At 48.5% G+C, this 18,433-nt stretch overlaps 1 protein-coding gene across 4 annotated transcripts in view; it reads right to left on the reverse strand.

Moving 5' to 3' along the window:
- The window catches only part of FZD3 (frizzled class receptor 3), a 53,428-nt gene extending 35,943 nt beyond the window's left edge, over positions 1 to 17,485 (reverse strand). The window contains exons 1-2 of one of the 4 annotated variants that reach the window (XM_032185224.1): positions 17,435 to 17,485; positions 12,636 to 13,147 (exon numbers count right to left, since the gene is read on the reverse strand). In XM_032185224.1, coding sequence (XP_032041115.1) covers positions 12,636 to 12,824 — 189 coding nt within the window. In that variant the 5' untranslated portion in view covers positions 12,825 to 13,147; positions 17,435 to 17,485. Of the gene's footprint in view, positions 1 to 12,635; positions 13,148 to 13,690; positions 13,767 to 15,563; positions 15,598 to 16,016; positions 16,043 to 17,434 lie in introns of those variants that run through there. The other 3 variants (XM_032185227.1, XM_032185226.1, XM_032185225.1) reach the window with 3 other exon arrangements.
- Between the last annotated feature and the right edge of the window lie 948 nt (positions 17,486 to 18,433).

Genomic DNA, 18,433 nt, shown 5'->3' on the forward strand with positions numbered 1-18,433 from the left:
AGGAGGAAAGCTGTAGTTGGTGGTAGCCTTCACGTGCATTAATTGCAGAGATATTGGATGATCTAGATAAAATCTAGATTTTATTTAGGAAATCTGAATGATTGATTAGGAAAAAAAAAGGAAACAAACCTGCCAGGGGCTACACGTGCAGCTCTCCTGCGCTGCACGGCCACGAGTCCAACGCCAACAGCTGGAGGTGACCGAGCGAGATGAACTTCTGGAGCAGCTTCTACACGTTAGTATTCCACATAAAATTTGTCTTGCGTGCTACCTGGACAACAGGACTCCAACACTGGGAAAATTAGGTGGCATTCGTGGAAGGTTTTGGTGTCTGAAAACAGAGCGTGTGTGTTCTGAGCGAGTCTACAGCGAGTCTGTGTGTTATGGTCACTACTGTGACTCTGGTTGTTCTGATCAAGCACTGAATCCATTTATTAGGATATTTCTATTAATTTTTTTTAAGCTTTTTAAAGAGATCGTCCATCCCAACCTCTTACGTGGTTTCAGAGGTGTAAGAGGGCTCCAAATGGGCCTGTTGCCTCAGCAGACAGTAATAAAGAAGAGAAACAGCCTGAGAAACCCTCAATTTACTCCAATGTATGAAATGAAAATCGATTTCTGGTCCAAATAGAAGCCTGAAGATAATTACTTGGTGACTTTAATTTTAATAATTAACTGCTTTTTAAAAACACGTCGGAGCATAGCAGCTGCAAATTAAAATTTGAGATTCACCGGGGGACTCTACCCCTCCTACTCAGCGCTAAGTTAATGAGGTCACAAATGAACCCTACAGGGGAGGACAGGGAAAGGGAATTGGAAAAAACCTGCAGTTGTACAAACTTAGCAGCTTGCTGGCCCAATTCGGAAAGCCCGGACAAAACTGTCCCATTAAGCCTCAAACCAGGCTCCCCAAGTTGATTTTTCCTCCCCACAGTTAATAATTCACAAGATAAATATTTGAGAGAATTCCCACAGTGCCTCTGCTTATTTGTTTCTGCGGCACCCTAAAAGCACGCCTGCTTCTCTCAAAACGGATTAAGCAATATTTTGCCCTCAAAGGTCCAGGAGTTTCTCCATACCTTCATGCCTACTTCTCTGCACCACCATCAGCTTTGGGAAGGGCTGCTCCTACAGCATACACCGCACGTCTTTGAAACACTTTGGCCAAGCAGGACAAGACATAACACAGTAATAAGATTAACGAGGCAGTGGGTGGAAAGAGGGGACATAGCTGGATGGGAACGAGAAGAAAAAAGGATTGCCTGGCTACTTGGTGAGCTCCCAACACTGGGGATGCACCCAAATTCTTGCTCAGTTAAACAGAATAAAGAGGAGCAAATATCTGCAAGAATTTATTGGTGCAGCAGCACATCTTCAAAAAGCACCTCAAACAGAGAACTACGCTCACAAGCACTGTAAATGTACTCCACGTGTCAGGTTCTGCACAAAATTTACTTGCAGGGATGTTTGTAGCTAGGGAATATGTGCAGAACAGAGTACGTGGGATCAGACTATAAAAGAGAGGGTCAGCTAACTGGGAAATGCTGCACTCAATTGCTGGGAGATGCAAGCAATTGAGGCTGAGGCAAGAGACAAGACGGGGTAAGCGTGTTTTCCCACTGATTGCCTGTTGGAATAATTGCCTGATGCTGCAAAATCCCTTTTATAACCCTCTGTATTTAAAGGGAAGGAAAATTGCATCACATGAAGACGAGGCACAGGGCTCTGAGCTGGCAGACCACGGGGTAAGTGCTGCTCACCTGGCTGCTGGCTTGAGACCTGTCAGAGGGTGTCAGAGGGTGCTGCTGCTCTGCGGGACCCTGAGAAGGTCGCCCAGCACAGCTGGGAGCCCAGATCCCTTTGTCTCTTCAGCCTCACAAGGAGCAGGACAGGAGATAGGAGTGTACTGACGTGTTTGTTAGTGTTTTGGGGTGAGCTCTGCTCAGCTGCCCTCCGCTGCTTTCACTCACGCTTACCTCCTGCTGCCTCCAGCCTCACAGATGAGGGATGGACACGGTGCAGATGAGAATTGTGCCCTCAGATCCATCACGCTGACTCCTCTCTGGTGGGCACTACAGGTTATGCCAGAGGAATCCGCCGTCCCTGTAGGAGCTGCAGATCTTTTACAGCCCTGCCTTCAATTCAGCCCCCCTTTCGAGTCCCCTCCATGACCCTGGCTCCTAACAGCAACTAGTCCTGAGCAGGGAGGGGCAACAAAGCCCGAGCTGTAGCAGCCTGGAAGCCCATTCCTTGCAGACAAAAGCAACTGCCTCCTGTGGTGTCAGGGAAAAAAGTAACTGATGGATTTGAAGCATTGTGTTGGCTTTTTGTGATGCCGCTTAATTAAGGTTACTCTGAGTAACAAGAACAATTTGCCTGTGGTTTCAAATAAGGATAAGGAAAATGTCTGTGATTTTGTTATTTTTCAGCACTTCAGCTGCCAGATTTTGTAGAAGTGCGCTTAGAAGACAAGTTTTCAAATCAGGCCTTTTAAGTGATATTTCTTCTACAAGAGGTAAAAGCTATCTTCCTCTAAGAACTTGGTCACTTGAAAAGCCAGCGTGGAAAACCTGAAGCCACAGGAACGCCATTGTTCTTTGATTAAAGTTTGGTGTAAGTGGATTTGTTCAATAATAAATTTCATATGCTGATAAAACATCAGAAAGGCACTTAATTATTGTGTGACACTGTTTTCTTGGCACTTTTTTGGTACTGACAATAAGCATCAAGCCTGAAATGAAAGGCCAAGCTGTACCTGCAGGGCAAACTGAGGTAACATCTCCGCACTGCACCTGCCTGGGTCAGACACCGGTGCTAAAACAGTGCCAGGAGCTACCCAGGGAAAATAAAAGGATTCAGATGCATCAGATAAAGGATAGTACGATCGACTGACTGCATATTCAAAGAAATGCATATTCAAAGATGTTTTCAGGGAACGCATTCAAATATGAACGATGGATTAGGGTCAGGAGAGGGGAAAACAGCTGGGTGCACGGCTGGTCAGAATCGTCTCGCTGGGTTTAATCACAGAATCACAGAGATCTGAGTCAGGAGAGACCCACAGGGCTCATTGAGTTAAAGATGTCGTGTTTGTGGCAGCGAGAAGCTTCTGTTCCATAAATCGAGGAACACAAACAAGCCCACAGCTGACAGCACCTCCTAAAAGCTACATTTTGGGTTTCCACAGCATGCGGCTGAGCTACGAGGAGCCTTCCTTCCTTGTTCAAATCCCATCCAGCCAGGCCTTTGTGCTGCTCCTCTCTTTTCAAATTTCCTGCCCCGTTACCAGGGCAACCCCTGGCTGCTGAGCGGGGCCGGGGGGACCGGAGGCAACGGGACCATGGCCACCCGGGGCGAGACGAGGCTGTTTCAGAGCCAAGGGAAATGAAACCTCACAGATGAAAATGATTCCACCACCGCTCGGATGTTAAGCCGATGTAATTGCTTCAAATCAGCAGTCTCAAATGCAGCTGAAGTGTTTCATGCTTCTGGAAGGATGCTGAATCCTCCCCGTGATGTCAGCGGGCTCTGATGGCACCCTCAGAGGTTTCCCGGACACCTGGGAGCAGCACGGCTTCAGGGATCTCAATCAGGAGCTTCCCACACGTGTAAGCAGTCTTCAGCAAAGCTTGAGAGACGTGGAGGAGCGAGTCCAGGCCTTGAGGATACTGCAAGAATGGGGTTACCCACTGGCATGATGCTCACAAGCAACATAAAAACCCAGGGTGGGCACACTTTTGTTCCTGCGCCTCCTAAAACAGACAACAGGAGGATGAGGAGGGTTTATAAAACCCCAAATGAGGCTGAAAGGAACAGCGTGGTCCTGTTCGCTGCGTCCGCAGCACAAAAAGGCAGGGCACGAACGCAGCGGGTGGGCTGTCTGAAAGGAGAAAGCCAGCAGCAGCCAGCTCCTGATGAAACATCTTTAACTCACCCTTTGCCACTGACTGCTGAAGATATTTGAGGGCCAGACAGGTTGAGGAAGACAAGCAACAAATCCACGGGATGAGATGAAGCACAGGTGCTGGCACATTTGTGAATTTAAGCAAATTTATCCTTTGAATTTTAAGGACCTGCTTTGATAAACCCTTCTCACACTGCAGAACTCAACAGCTTTGCAGCCACCCAGGAACATCCCACTGACAAAAAATGACTCAAACCCAGGGAAGGCCTCCTAACTTTCTCTAAAAATCACCACAAATCACTCAAAAACAAGTGAGAAAGATGCAGCCACAGCAGCAAGACAAACTAAAAAATTTATGACAACTTCTTTGGTGTTTAGGTTATTTTATACTTCGTCTCATCCTGTCGGCCTGCTGTGGCTTTGTTTTTGAACCCAGCCATCCTGTAACTGGAATCATCACTGCACACTAGAGAAAACAGGGAGAGAAACACCACTTCCAAGCAGCGTGCAAAATGAGAAGTCCACGCTACCCTCACAGCTTTAAACAAGTCCGGAGTGGTTTACATCACTGCCAGCTTCTCACAGGGAGAAACACGCTCAGGAAGAGCGCTAAGTCAAAAGGACAGAACTAAAGAGCTTTCAAGCTGGTATGTCAGCGAACAAGTTGGGCTTGAAATGCCTAAATAACCTGGGGAGAACATAGAGGGGGGAGAGAAAGGGCTTGGTAGGGAGATGGGCTACGAGGAAGAGGTGATTCCCTGCTGGGGGATGCTCCAAACCCTACCCACAGGGCACAAACATGGCTTTTGTCCCGCTGCAGCTGCCCCATGGAACCAGATGATTTTATTTAAGGTAGAGAAAAAAAGATGGGAATGAGTGACCACTCCCGTGGGAGGAGATAAATATTAAGACCAATATTCCCTTAATGCTCTGCCATGACATTCTTTTGCCTTAGAGGTCATACGTGCACGTGGAAAGCTACAATTGGCCAAAGCACCCTGTCATCTAGCTATGCAAAATAAATTCACGTGGCCCACCTTTCCTCAGAACTCCTCTTTAAGCCTCCACCAGCTGCCAGAGAACTGGCCCCGCCGCAGAGCCATCTGCCTGCGTGACCCTGAAAACAAGCCCGCTGTGAATGATGTTGATTAAGATGCACGTCCTTCACTTTAAGCTCAAAACCCTCACACTGAACTATTAAGGCTCAACTTCGCTTCCTTACCTCTACTTCAATCACCCTTCCAAGTTCCTCTTTAAGAAAACAGGAACGTGGTGACAGTTCACCTTCAGCACACCAGCAGTGGCTCAGCAGTTTAACAAATCACCCTACTCTTCATTTTCTCACTATTAGCCTGCGTTTTTAGACTATTTGTGGGGCATTGTGTCCTCATTAACGCACATAAAAGGCTGGGAACACTATTGCTGAAGTTATTCTCTGGAGAAAGCCCGTCACCAGGCGAAGGGAAGAACAAACAGGTTGCTTACACCTGCAGTCCAGCTCTGCTGTTTGAGTTTTAGGTTAAAGGAAATGCTCTTAGGTTCTCTATTCTTTCCTGCTGCTCCACACTAAAATTCCTTTAGCTGGTGCAAGGATACAGCCCCTGGAGGGAAAAAAATCAGGTGTTCCTCGCTGGGATTGCTCACATTCGAATGCGAGCTGTAGTTTTTAGCCCCTTTGGTGTTTGTTCTGGGATGAATCCCATGCTTGAGTAAGCTCTAGGTCTGCTGGGGGACCTGAAAGCTCCGTGATCCATTTGGTTTGCTGTTCCTGATCTGGGTACTCCTGCAGCCACAAACACCTTCCTCCCTCAGTCGGGATTTCACAGCTGTCAGAGCTGCAACATGCTCCCAAACACACCACATGGCATGCAGCAGCCACCTAAAACTCCATCTCTCTAAAAAAAACAAAGCACACATCTCCTCCTGGGTGTTCCTTGACGTGGGTTTATGGCTTCTAAAGATTCCTAGCCCCAGACAATCCTCTAACCCTTTTTTTCCTTATTTTCCAGGTCGGTAAATAGGCACGGCCTGTGCTTTAGCTGAGCATGAATGCTTCTCCTGCATGCAGCTCCTCTTGCTGTCTGAGGATGCTGGACATTTCTGTCTTCACTGAACACTTTGTTCAGATTATTTGGAAGTTCATCAGAGCTTAGGATGAGAAGAACAGGACTGATAGTCCTCAGGTGAAAGCCCCCTTCCTCAGAAGCCTCCTTTTGTGAGCCAAACCACCAGACCGCACTAATTTTTGTGCGGATCATCTGGGAAACGTAACAGCTCCAGTTCTTCCCAACACGGTCTCACCCATTTGGGATTTCTCCCACCTTCACACAACGCTCATGCCCTTTACAGGTCAAAACCGAAGCCATAAACGGATGGGTTTCAAACAAAAAAGCCTCAGATTTCCTAAAGCAAGAACTTCTAAGCAGTACTTTCTTAGCAACACGTTAGCTCTGCCTGCGCTCTGCAGTCACCTGTGCAGTGCCAGCTTTGAGACCAACGTTTGGGTTTAACAATAAAATAATTTAGAACACTTACATGGCTATTTCGAAGATAAAAATCTGGAGGAGGGATAGGAAAGCCTGGAGTAAATGAAGGAGCAGGCTTTAATCAGCTGGCGCACAGCTTGCTTTCTTATGATCATGTACAGCTCCATTGTTCTGTGGCATCATAATCTTACGCACTGAAGAGAAGATTAATCCTCGCTGCAAATTAAAGTCTAAGATTAGGGTGCTTACACAACACTGACTAATTAAAACCTACTTTTCCATTAGCATTACGTTCTTACACTTCTACAGGTTTTAGATGCAGAACTGAGGACTACAAAGAGCCCAGGAAAACGGTCGAGATTTAGAAGGGGAGAGTGCATGGGCAAGGCAAAAAGAAAATGAGGGGCAAAGATGGAATTTAGGGGGGAAGAAGTTAAAGGATCTCCCACCCTACACTGTCCCTATCACTGCTCAATGGGAAATAAAGTCAATCCCCACGTCTCAAGAGAAATCACTCTGAAATAGAAGTGGGGCAGCACTGACCCCAGGGCAGGTAAGAACCTCACCACGTGAGCCAACATCAGTGAATTTGGCACACTTCTCCCTGGTCCTTATAAAAAACCAAGGACTGAGAGAGAGAAGTCCCTTCAGATCCAAACCCTGGTACCTAAATTCGGTAGTAATATGCCTGATGGAAAAGCTGTTTGAGAAACACTGCCAGGAGCCTTAAGCTTGACATAGCAGCTAAAGCACCTACCCCAGGTGCTAAGAGCAGGGTGAGAACAAAGACAGCCACGTCTTCTGTCAGTGTCACGTCTGGGTATGCTCAGAAGGGATTAAAAAAAAAAAAAAAAAAGGAACTAGTTTTAAGCCTCTAAAGATCAGCATAGAGAGAAGAAGAAAATATACTGCCACAAAATGCCTTTTTTTTAATATATATATATATATCAGAAAAATATCTTTTTAAATGATATAGAAATGTTTTTGGTAATATATATACACACACATCATATAAAAAATAAATCAGAAACGCAGCCAGCAAGGGCACGCAAATCTCACAGCAGGTACTCAGTTCTGCAGCAGGTCAGTAACACCGCCTGCCAGAATTCATACAGCAAGAAACCACTGCGTCTGGAAAAGGGGAGGAACAATCAGGTGTCTTCACTTCTGAAGTTTATGTTCTGTTATCAATCCATACGCACCCAGAGGGACCCATTTAGGGCTCATCTCTCTCTGCTTCCTGTCCTCTGATCCCTCGTCTTATTTGTGAGGTCCCACAAATGGCACGGTGGGGAGAAGGAAGTGCTGGTGGTGTACTTGGCTACAAAGAGGCTGGCAATCATCACGTTAAACCACTTTTCTTCATCAGGAACAAATGCTCTGATAGCATGCTCTCAATCTCTGAGCTACCAACACTTACATGCTTGCTGATAAAAAAAGATATTTGATTACAAAACTTGTCTGACAGCAGCCAAAATCACCGCTTGCCAGATAAATAAGTCCTTCAAGGCCAAGGGAATATTAAGTGGAAAAGGGAGGGAAGATAGCTCTCCACGTTATAGCAATAATAATCCAAGAGGTGGGTAAGCAAGATGGGATTCCTCAGGGGAATGGGGCTAATTTAACTTCCATGGCCTTGTCCAGCACACAATCTGCGTAACACAACGGAAGCAGCTGATAAAACAAACAAAAATGAGCACCAGAAGTAAAACAGCAGAGACCAGCACCTTAAATACTAAAATAATTCTCATAGATTTTGTTTTAAAGTACTGACTAGTACTGAACTCTGGTTAGCCTGTCGCCCTGAACCTGAAGTCCCACAGCGCAGCAGACAGACCCCATTAGATGGTTCCTGTAAGAAAACCACCCGCTCGCAGATCAGGGATCATTCTGAGAACACCCTGAGGCAGCACGAAGCACGGGGAGCCCTGCGGTGGCTGTGCTGTGCAGAACTGCAGGGCAGGACAGCTCCCAGCGCCGTGCAGCCTCTGCGAGCACCACCTCACAGCCTCGGGCCCTGTAGCGACCGGGGCGCTGGTGTGCCTCATCCTACAGCCCCTTTAGAAACAAGGAATGGGTGTGAAACAGCTCCTGGGGTGCAGTGGAGGCAAGCAGATGTTGTGGATGTTATGGCTCCATCCTACCCTAACACGTAACGGGCTGTTTCCCTGGGATTAATCAGGATGTCTTGTGCCAGTATTGCTGGAACGCGAGAAAACGGCGATGGCATGACTCGTTCACTTATAATTATCGAGGAATTGGATTAGTATAAAGACTTAAAAAGGCGACTTGCTGATTTGGGGGGTTTTGAGAAGTATCAGTAAGTTCTGGTTGGAAATGAGGAGGTATTTCTGCTCAGGAAGAGCAGTCAGGCGTTGGGACGGGTTGCCCAGGGAGGTGGTGGACCAGCTCTTGGAGGGTTTTTCCAACCCTAAAGATTCTGTGATTCTATATTCAATGATTCTAAGTAAGGTTTCAACAGTTCCTCCAATGAGGCAATCAATGGCAGGGGAAGAAAAGTACAACAAACGTACCAATGGCAAGACAACAGCTGTAGGAATTCTCTATTTTTACTTTATATTCACTCTTTCTTGTAGTGGAAGCCCTTACAAATTCTGCTTATAGAAAGCAACGGACGGAACACTAGAAACTAGCAAACCTGAATACTAAAACCAGATTTCAGAGAATTATTTTAAAGCACCCATTAGCATTGAAAGCTAAAATAAGAGTGTTTTCTTCTAATTTATCTGCCGATCTGGTAGCCACCAAAGCAGCAAGAATGGCATCACAGGGTACTCTCACAGCCAGAGGAAAGAAATCCAGAGCACGAGCTGAACTCCTCTGAGGGTTTTTATTGGAAATTGCTGTGGAAAAGTGCTACTGAGAAACCAAGAAGCACAACCCCCCTCATAAATACACCAGATGAATCACGCGGGTCCTGCTGCCTTGTTCTTTTATACTCCCAGCAGTTAGAGGAGGCTCGGAAGTGAGAGCTGCTTGCCAGCCAGCATCACAACGCCAGCTCGAATGGACTCGATTCAGCTCCCAGCGCTCCAACCGTATGACTGGAACATTAAATAACGGCTAGGAAAAACTAAAAATCGGCTTCCTTCTCGCTAAACACAGACTTAAGGGGCAGCCTAGGCTAATAGAAGTCAAAACGTACTTACACAAAGCCAGAGATTTCCATTCTTCCTCCCGAGCACCCCTGCAAACTCCAAAGTGGTAGTGTGGGGACCTGTGTTTGCCACCCAGAGACAAACGTGCTGCCTCACCCAGCCCTCCTGTTTCCCATGGGGCATTCAAACATCGCCCTAGCCCACCCCAGGCACAAAAAACCAACCTACATGCTAATTACACAGGCAAAGGGAGCGCTACCCACATCCCCTACGCACCCACGGTAAGTTTACGAGTGGTTTTGGCACTGAGGCTGCACCCAGCTGCAGCCACGGCGTTTCACACAGCTCATGCCCCCTGTGCAGATGAGCAGAGCAGGAACATTTCCTTCTCCACTGATTCCTTTGCCTAGAGAAAGCTCTTTTATGAAGATAAGAACAATTACAGCATCTCTTCTGCCTGGCCTGTGGGTCTGTACAGCCTGCTGCTCCGCTTCCAACGAGGGCCATAAAGAGGCTATTAGGGAAAGCGAAGGTGATATTTTGACAGTTCTCTGAAATCAGTCGTTTAACACGCAACAAAAGCCAGAAAAAAACAACACAACACAATGTTGGCCATCACCAGCACGTTATTTGCAGCAATGGGCATACCATTATTCCTGGGTAAATCCCTCGTGTGCCCACACCTGGAGCAATGTGCCATTCCTGCGCCTCGGCAAGGACCGAGCTGGAAAAGGGCAACCAAAACGAGCCTGGAACGAAGCAGCTGAGCTGCAAGAAGAAAGCCCCGACAGCTGCAAGACTTCAAGCTGGAGAGGAGAAGCGCCCTGGGGGTAAAACTGAGGTTTCCAAAATCACACGTGCAGCGGGGGGGGGGGGGGGGGTTAACTGCAGAATACTGCAGGATACAGGAACGAAAGGGTACCGAATGAAACGAGCAGGAAACTGGTTTACAACCAGTTAGAGAATAAGCACTTCTTGGTTTTCACTGAAGGGGGAAGTCAGCATTACACGTGTTTTTCTACCTAGCCACAGCCTTTGGCATTCCCTTCCAAATCCTGGTGCAGCCTCCCCAAGCTTTTGCATCCACAATATTCTTTCACAGCTTTTTCTGCAACCACCTGAAGGCTCTTTGCTTTGACTCAGCTTCCAGCAGCTTCGTCGGATGGAGCCTGGCCCCTGTGCTGGAGGAGACAGCGCTCCATCAACCCCCCCAAAGCTCTGCGTGCCCCTAAGGATGGTGGCAGCTGTTTGCTGCTTTAAAATCAGGCTAAAGCAGCAGTCCAACATTGCTCATAGGGGCCACGTTCCCTAAGCCACCATTCTCCTCTTCTCTGGACCTCTTTCAGTCCAAATGCAGTCATTGGGGTAGCTCAGAACTTTTCCCAGTGCTCCAGCTATTTGGGAACCTCAGGACTGCAGAACACCACAGCAAGAGCTGGCCTTGATTCTTTTCCTAATTATTCCTAGCATCTGATTTGCCTCCTTGCTTTCGTACTGCTTTGTCAAGCTTCCAGATGAGTTTTTGATAGAACAAACCACCACAAGTCCAAGAAAATAAGCTGACCACCACTGATGTCATGAGCATTATTCCCCCTAACACATAAAATATTTATTATTTTGACTGTCCTCCACAATTTTATGGCTTACTGCAGCCCACAAATATAACCAAAATCTCTATAATACTTCATTCTGGTTTGGCTTTAGCTTTCAGTTATTCACAGCAGTATCAAGAGGCTCTCATCACACTGCTAACCACCTGCTCCTCACCAACAGAAACCCACCTTCACCATGCCTCTGTGAGCAAATCCCAGATCTCTTCAATCCACTGGGTTTCACCAATTCCTTCAATATCCTAAGTTTCACTTCTCAAGGAGGCAATAAATACTTATTCACACAATCCGTTGTTCACACTTTTATCATATTAAACTTGCTTTGGCTCCGTTTTCCTCCTTACAGGCAGGATTTTCAAAAGGTCCTCGCTCAGAATTTCCCAGCATCATTTCTAAAACCATCTTGGCTCCTGTTGCCACGTACCTGGCCCAACTGGAATCCCTAGCCACAGCCAGATGAGTGGATAAGAAAAACAACAAACACCAGTCCATAGTTCTTTCAAACAAAGCAAATGGAAGGGTAAGAATCTCTATTTTCTTCTTGCAGCAAAAAGCTTGTCGAGCCTGGTTCACAGCCCTTCCGTGGAAAGATTAAATAACACAAAGCCTTGGCTTTATATAACAGCAGCAATTAAATTAAGTTTTGGTATTGTCAAGAAAAGCATTCAAAGATGAAAACACGACTACTGTTTCTTCTCTCTCTGTTCAGCACAGAGTATCTACCAGCAAGGGTTCCTCAGCACTTCAAAAAAATACAAACAAATTTGTTTTGCACAAATCTCTCATGGAAATACTGGAATAGGCTGGAAGTGAGACGTGCCCAATATTCTGTATTTCTCCCCCAATTTTAGGCACGCCATGGAACACCCAACAAGGAAACCCCTTTGGCAGGGTGGGCAACAGGATGGAGAACAGACTGCAGTGAGATGAGGTCTTGAATAAACCAGGCTGTAGAGGAAAAGACCAAGTATGGATCTGAAACCCCATCAGGAGAGTTCTCCAAAGAAAGGTTAGACAAGCACCAGCAGAAATGATTTTTAGATCAGCAATTCCTATTATTTTCGTGGTACCTCCTATTGTCCTCCAAATTTCAGAGGAGTACAAAAAAACAAAAACAAAAAACCAAGGAGCTCCAAAACCACCAAAGAACACAGCCTTCAGAACTGGAAGCCTTCTCTTCATTGTTCAGTATGCTTTTCCTGGCATTTAGTTCGGTGCCAGACCATTCCAAATATACATTCTTGATCTGTCTAAATATTTCAAGTAACAGACTTAAATACAAACAGATCTAGAGTATTTCATTCAGTTATACCCAAAAAAGGCTCATTTTGTAGTCATAGAATATTTTAGTATGCATTACAATACATCTTTTCCAAGTGGTGTTTATTGTTTTTTTTAAATATACTGATTTTTTTCATTTTTATTTCTAACATAAACATCTTCTTGGCTTCTGTTAAGAATTATTCATCGATTAAAGGCCCAAACCACAGAAAGTGATGAAAAAACATAGTCCTACCTCCATCGCCAACGCCGCTGTTTGCTGGTCATAATGATTCAGGAGATTAGGCATGAAGGTGGTGTTGTAAGGCAGGTCCTGGCACATCCGTAGGATGATGGGCTCGCAGGAAAACAAACTGTGCCCTCTCGAGTGCCCCACCAAAACATCCAAAAGCCAAAGGTAACAGAGCATCCAGCTACCAGCCATCCTTCCAGGCCGTGAATGGGGCCAGTAACTGAGCCCAGGCAGAAAGCTTTTTTGACAATTTTTGTGCCTTCTGATTTCACTCCAGCAGCAGTATTTGCAGTCCTTGTTTAAGGCTCTTCAAAACTGGGACTCTCTTCGTGCACAACATCGTTAGCTCAGCCCCAAAGACGATGCAGTTGAGTGAGGCATCTTGCCTTGCCTTTCCACGGCCTCATACACCACGTGTTACGTCAAGGAATTGAGACGTTTAACCACATTCCCACACGATTGACCCCATCCTGACAGAACGGCAGCCAGGTTACATTCTTCTCTCGTCAGGTCCCCTAAGACAAAAAGAAAACGCAACAAACAGCACACGTTAGAAGTCCCGTCATTGATTAAAATATTTCAGTTGTAAACAGCCTGTCGGGCAAATCGCTTCAAATTCTCACTCAGAAGGTCCCTTGGCAATTTTTAATCCTGGTTTTAGACTTTTTCTGGTGGGGAAAAAAAAGCAGCATACTGTAAAACTCAGCCTGAAAAAGGGGGAAAAAGGGAAAAAGAGGAAAATATTTTGTTTTAGGAAAACCCCACGCTTTGCATCGCGCCGTGTGAGCAGCGCAGTCGTCGGCCACGCTGAAACCGAGCTGCTTCTGACTCAGCCCCTCTGCTGGTGCATTCCCAGCGATAGCATCTTTGGGTGCAGGGCCACAGAACTTCTGCTGAATAATTACCAAACACAAACAAAACAGTCGCCACCACCAACCCGCAAGTCCCGGCTTGCAGGGAGCTGCTCTGCCCGAGCAGCTGCGCTCGTGGCTCGGCTAGCTGTGGCCAAACAGAGTTTTAGTCCAGCTGGAAGCAACTCGTTGTGGGTTGTCCCTCACCCATTTCACTTGCACACGCGTCTCACACCTTGCAGTGCTGAAACCATCCCAGCAGCTCCGGGTAAGACAGGAGACAGCCTGCTCTGAGTTTCCTACAAGCACCGAAAGATGGAAAATACGCGGGTGCTGCCTCTCGTTGTCCTGCTGGCTCCACTTTGCCTACAGAGCGGATCTAAACGGCGCCCACTGCCCAGGCTGGCTCCGTATTTTCTTGGTGTTAAGGGGCTGGAGAAGAACAGGACCTCAGCACATCACACCCAGCTGCAGGAGAGAGACTCTACAACTTGCAGGCTAAAGGTAACAGAAAATGAGAAATACTGCTTGAACCAGACAACCCCAAGTACTCCAGCAGCATTCCCCAGAGGAGGTGATCACAAATTTGAACAGACTTCCATTAACCTGGAGAGATGAATGGGTTTTCTTCAACAATCAGGAAGGGAACTGAATTCCACGAGTCAAAGAGGGAAAAAGTTTTTCCCTTTCTCCTTAACTACTTCACATCTATAACTTTGAACTAACTGGCAGTCTTCTGCTGGTTATCAGCTGACCACAAGAGTTTTATAGGCGTATTTTTGTGTACACAAGCCCATCTTATGGCCAGAAAAATTAAACGCCATACACCTCTAAACCCTCAGACACCTTGCGGGTTGGACTAGATAATCCTGAGAGGTTCCTTCCAAGCTAAACAACTCCGCGCTTCTCTTTAAGATCACGTGAAGCAATGGTTTTGGCTGTAGCTGTCCAAGACGGGCTGGTAAAAACAAACAGGCAAGCAGGAAAAAAAGAGCAAAACGTTGAGCACAACCACACGAAATTAGCAATTTCTCAGGCTTATTTTTCAAGAACCTGGTACCTCCGAAAGAGAAAAATCTGAAAACCCAACAAAACCCGCATGAGCTGCTCCACCTCCCAGGCAGCATTACCTAATCCTGAAGGTTTCTGCATATTCTCACCCGATGAGAAAATTATAAATTACAGTCAGACAAACCCAAATCCTGCTTAGTTTTGTAAAAGCTGCCTCACCCCTGTGAATCTAGACCTTTGGTTTTAACAGCGGTTCCCCGAGTCAGGAAAAGAAACCTTCTTGGTTTGTTCTCATCTCCAAATCCCTGCTTCTAATTTATTTTTTAAAGACTTCAGCCACCAACTCAGGAAGACTCCATCAAACTACTTCAGTGAAGTGAGCTTGCAGCACGGATTAGCAATCCCCTTTTTAGCGTGGTTCCTATAATTCAGATGCTGTTCCAGCAGCAACCAGGAGCTAACGCTTCCTGAGAGAGGTCCAGAAGCAACATAAAATGAACTCCCACCAGGTCTCGTGCCCAAGTGTGAAGCACAGACATTGGGAAATCCAGGTCAGGATCTAGAGTCTTGGGAAAAACTCCATGAACACTTCACACAAATCATCATCTTAACAACATTCCAACTCCAAACAAAGCCACCCATCCTTTTCCCATCCCCATAACCTCAAACTGAAGAAAAAACAAAACAACAACAAAAAAAAACCATGCATATGTTCAGACTTACTAAGGCATGAAGAGTCTTAACTGCAGAAAAAATGAAAAAAATTCATCATGTCCATTCAGGACTTTTCCATTTCATGCCTGGGATCCCATTACCATACAGCACCATACAGAAAATGAAGAAAAAGTTTAGCAGAGCTACAAAGAACACCAAATTATGTAACCCAGTCATCCAGCACCCTTTCATGGGAAAAAAGAAACAAATCTAGGTGAAATTCAGGAAAAAAAACGACCGCATCATTGCGAAAGGAGACGGGAGTTTCGCAAACCAGCATATAGATGACCAATTAATTGGTGCAGACAGACGAGTGCTGTAATAAGCAACCTTCAGTGTCAAGATAGCTCCTTACCACAGATCCAGCTCGGTGTGCTCTTTGTTAAGCCTCTGCCTATGCAATGTTGTGGTTATTTTTCTATGCACATCAAAACAAAACCCACTGCTTCTGGTGACACCGGGGATAAGGGAGGAGGAGGGGATGCCTCCCCGTCTACCCCAAGGCACCCCAAAAAATCTGCGGGCAAAAGGGGTAGGAAGCAGCGAGTTTGTTGGTGTGGTTACGCGTTTATACATTATTTATAACCAGGCAGGCCCATCCGATGCCCGCTGCAAAGGATAAATGAAGACATGCAGAGATTATTAGAAAGGATGGAAAACTGTGAAAGGAAAAGGTTGAATCCTAAGAGTATTTTTTTTAATTTTTGAAGACATTTCTAAGTTACTACTACAGCAGGAAGGGAGCAATGAGGGAAAAAAATAACACATTTGTTAGCAGGAGGCTGTGGCTGAATATATTCAGGGTTACCTCTCCCGGAGGCAGGAGGCGATACGACAAACCAGACTCCCCCTGCATGAGCGGGAGGACGAGGGGAGAATGTCACCTTCATCGTTCCCCACCCAGCTCCGAGCGGGGAGAAAGAAAAGGAACTCATCACACACGAGCCCCAGCAGTGCTTCCCCAACCCCTTCCCACCCACACCAAGGCACAAAAGGAGGCTACATTCTTCTCCTCGCTCCATTTTCAGGAGTCGTTGGGAAAGAAACTCCAGCATTGGACTCCCCTGGTGGTGAGGGAGACCCCCAGCATAACCCCTAAATCCTCTGCACGGGGAGGAAGGAGGGCACACGGCAGCGGCCCCGCAATGCTCACGCCGCTCCAAGGCAGAAGGGGGAAAAAAAATGGACAGCAGCTCCTCTGCTCGCCCTCCTTCAAGCTGGGGAATCTCCTTTAGAGATACCCAAAACCTGCCTGGTGCCATTCTGTAAGATCCTGTTGGAGAGTCCGTGTGTCCGGAGGGACAGCTCTAGCATCTCTCTCTCTGTCCGAGCCCGTGGTGAGCTCAGGGAGCTGGAGGGGATCTCCCCTTGGCATGGGTGGGGAGCAGGGGGGTGCTCTCAGTGCTCACACAGGGCTCAGCATCCTCCAGGGGAAGGAAAGGGAAGGGAAGGGAAGGGAAGGGAAGGGAAGGGAAGGGAAGGGAAGGGAAGGGAAGGGAAGGGAAGGACACACACAGCTCCTGGCCTCCCAGCTTCATCCTACAGCAAAGGGACAGGGCTGGCATCCCCCAAACCCCCCAAGAATCCCCCCAGGTCCCCTTCAGAACCCCCCAAATCCCCCCCAGACCCCTCAGGACCCCTTCAGATCAACCCAAATCCCCCCCAGGCCCCTCAGGACCCTCCCCAGTCCCCTCAGGACCCTCCTCAGGCCCCTCAGGACCCCCCCAATGACGGGCACAGGGGGATGCAGCCAGCCAAGGGGGGGAAAAAGGGAAAATGGGCAAGGAAAGGGGCACGACCAGCATCCCCAACCCCCCTCCTTCATCTTCATCTTCATCCTCCTCCTCCTCAGGGCGCTGCCAGGCATCGCCCCCCCCCCCCCCCCTCCCTCGAGCCCCCCTCAGCAGGGGGAAAACGGGGAGGGGGCATCGGGGAGGGGACATTTATGAGGGGAAAGGAGGGGATAGAAGGAAATATGAAGGGACACTGAGAGAATATGAGGAGATTTGAGGGAATATGAGGGGATTTGTGGGAGCATGAGGGGATTTGAAGGGAGACTGAAGGGATCTGAGGGGACATGAGGGACCCTCCCCTTCTAAAACGCCCCCCCTCCAACCCGGTCACCACGAGCCGGTGCCCCTGCCCCCGTCTGAGCCCTAAAGGATCAGAAGGGACACCCCTGAGGGCCCCCGACCCGTGTTTTTTCCCCCCCGGTGCCGCCGTTACCTCAGCGCGGCTCCCGCCGCCGCCGCCCCGCTCCTTCCCCCCTCAGGTGGCGGCGCGAGGCAGCGGCCGCGCCCCCTCCCCCCCCACACCCCCGCCCCCGCCGCAGCGCCGGCCCCGCCCCCTCCCCGCGCCCCGCCCCGCCTCCCTTCTCCCCGCCGGGGCGAGGGAGCCAATCAGAGCGCGCCGGGCCGGGTTGCTAGGTAGAAGAACGCCGAGCGCTCTGCCTCCCCTCCGCCGCTCCTGATTGGAGGGGAGCGGTTGCCGTGGAGACGGGATGCGGCCGTGAGGGGGGGGGGCGGGAAGGTGAGGGGCGGCGCGGCCCGGCCCTGAGGGGGGGGTGGGGGGGTCCATGAGGAAAACGGGGGGGGTCTGGGGACAACGGGGAGCTGAGGGGGCGAGTGAGGGGACCTCAGAACCAGGTGGACACCGAGGGGACATTCTGGGGCTGTGGGAAGCTGGGGGGGGGGAGAATTGAGGGGAGGGGGCGCCCTACAAGGAGTGTGGGGGGGGAAATGGCGGCCCCTTGGGGTGAGGGGCTGTGAGGGGCTGACAGGGCCAGGGAGGGGGTATGGGGTTTGGGATGGGGTCCCCGGGGTGGTGGGGGGGTGAGGGTGGTTGGGGGGTGCTCAGTGTCCCAAGGGAGGGGGCGTTAAGGGGCTGTAGGAGCCCAGTAAGGGGGGCAGCAGCACTGGTTTGGACTGGTGGGCGGCTGGGGTGCGCTGCTGGCCTGTGAAAGGGTGAGGGGAGCCGTCAGGGCCCAGGATTGGGGGGTTCTGAGGGGCTCCGAGGTGAGAGCATTGTGGGTTGTCCAAAAATAACCATAAAAAAATGGTTGAGATTGAGGGTAGAAAGGGAAACGTTTCATTTTATTGAGTTTCCTTCTCTGGAGATGCCCAAAACCTGCCAGGATGCCATCCTGAGCGATGTGCTGGGGGTGCCCCGGTGATCTCCAGAGCTCCCTGCCAACTCCAACCGGGCTGATTCTGTGGAAAGGGACCT

This window comes from Aythya fuligula, chromosome 3 (genome assembly GCF_009819795.1).
Source record: "Aythya fuligula isolate bAytFul2 chromosome 3, bAytFul2.pri, whole genome shotgun sequence".
NCBI classification, from domain to species: Eukaryota; Metazoa; Chordata; class Aves; order Anseriformes; family Anatidae; genus Aythya; species Aythya fuligula.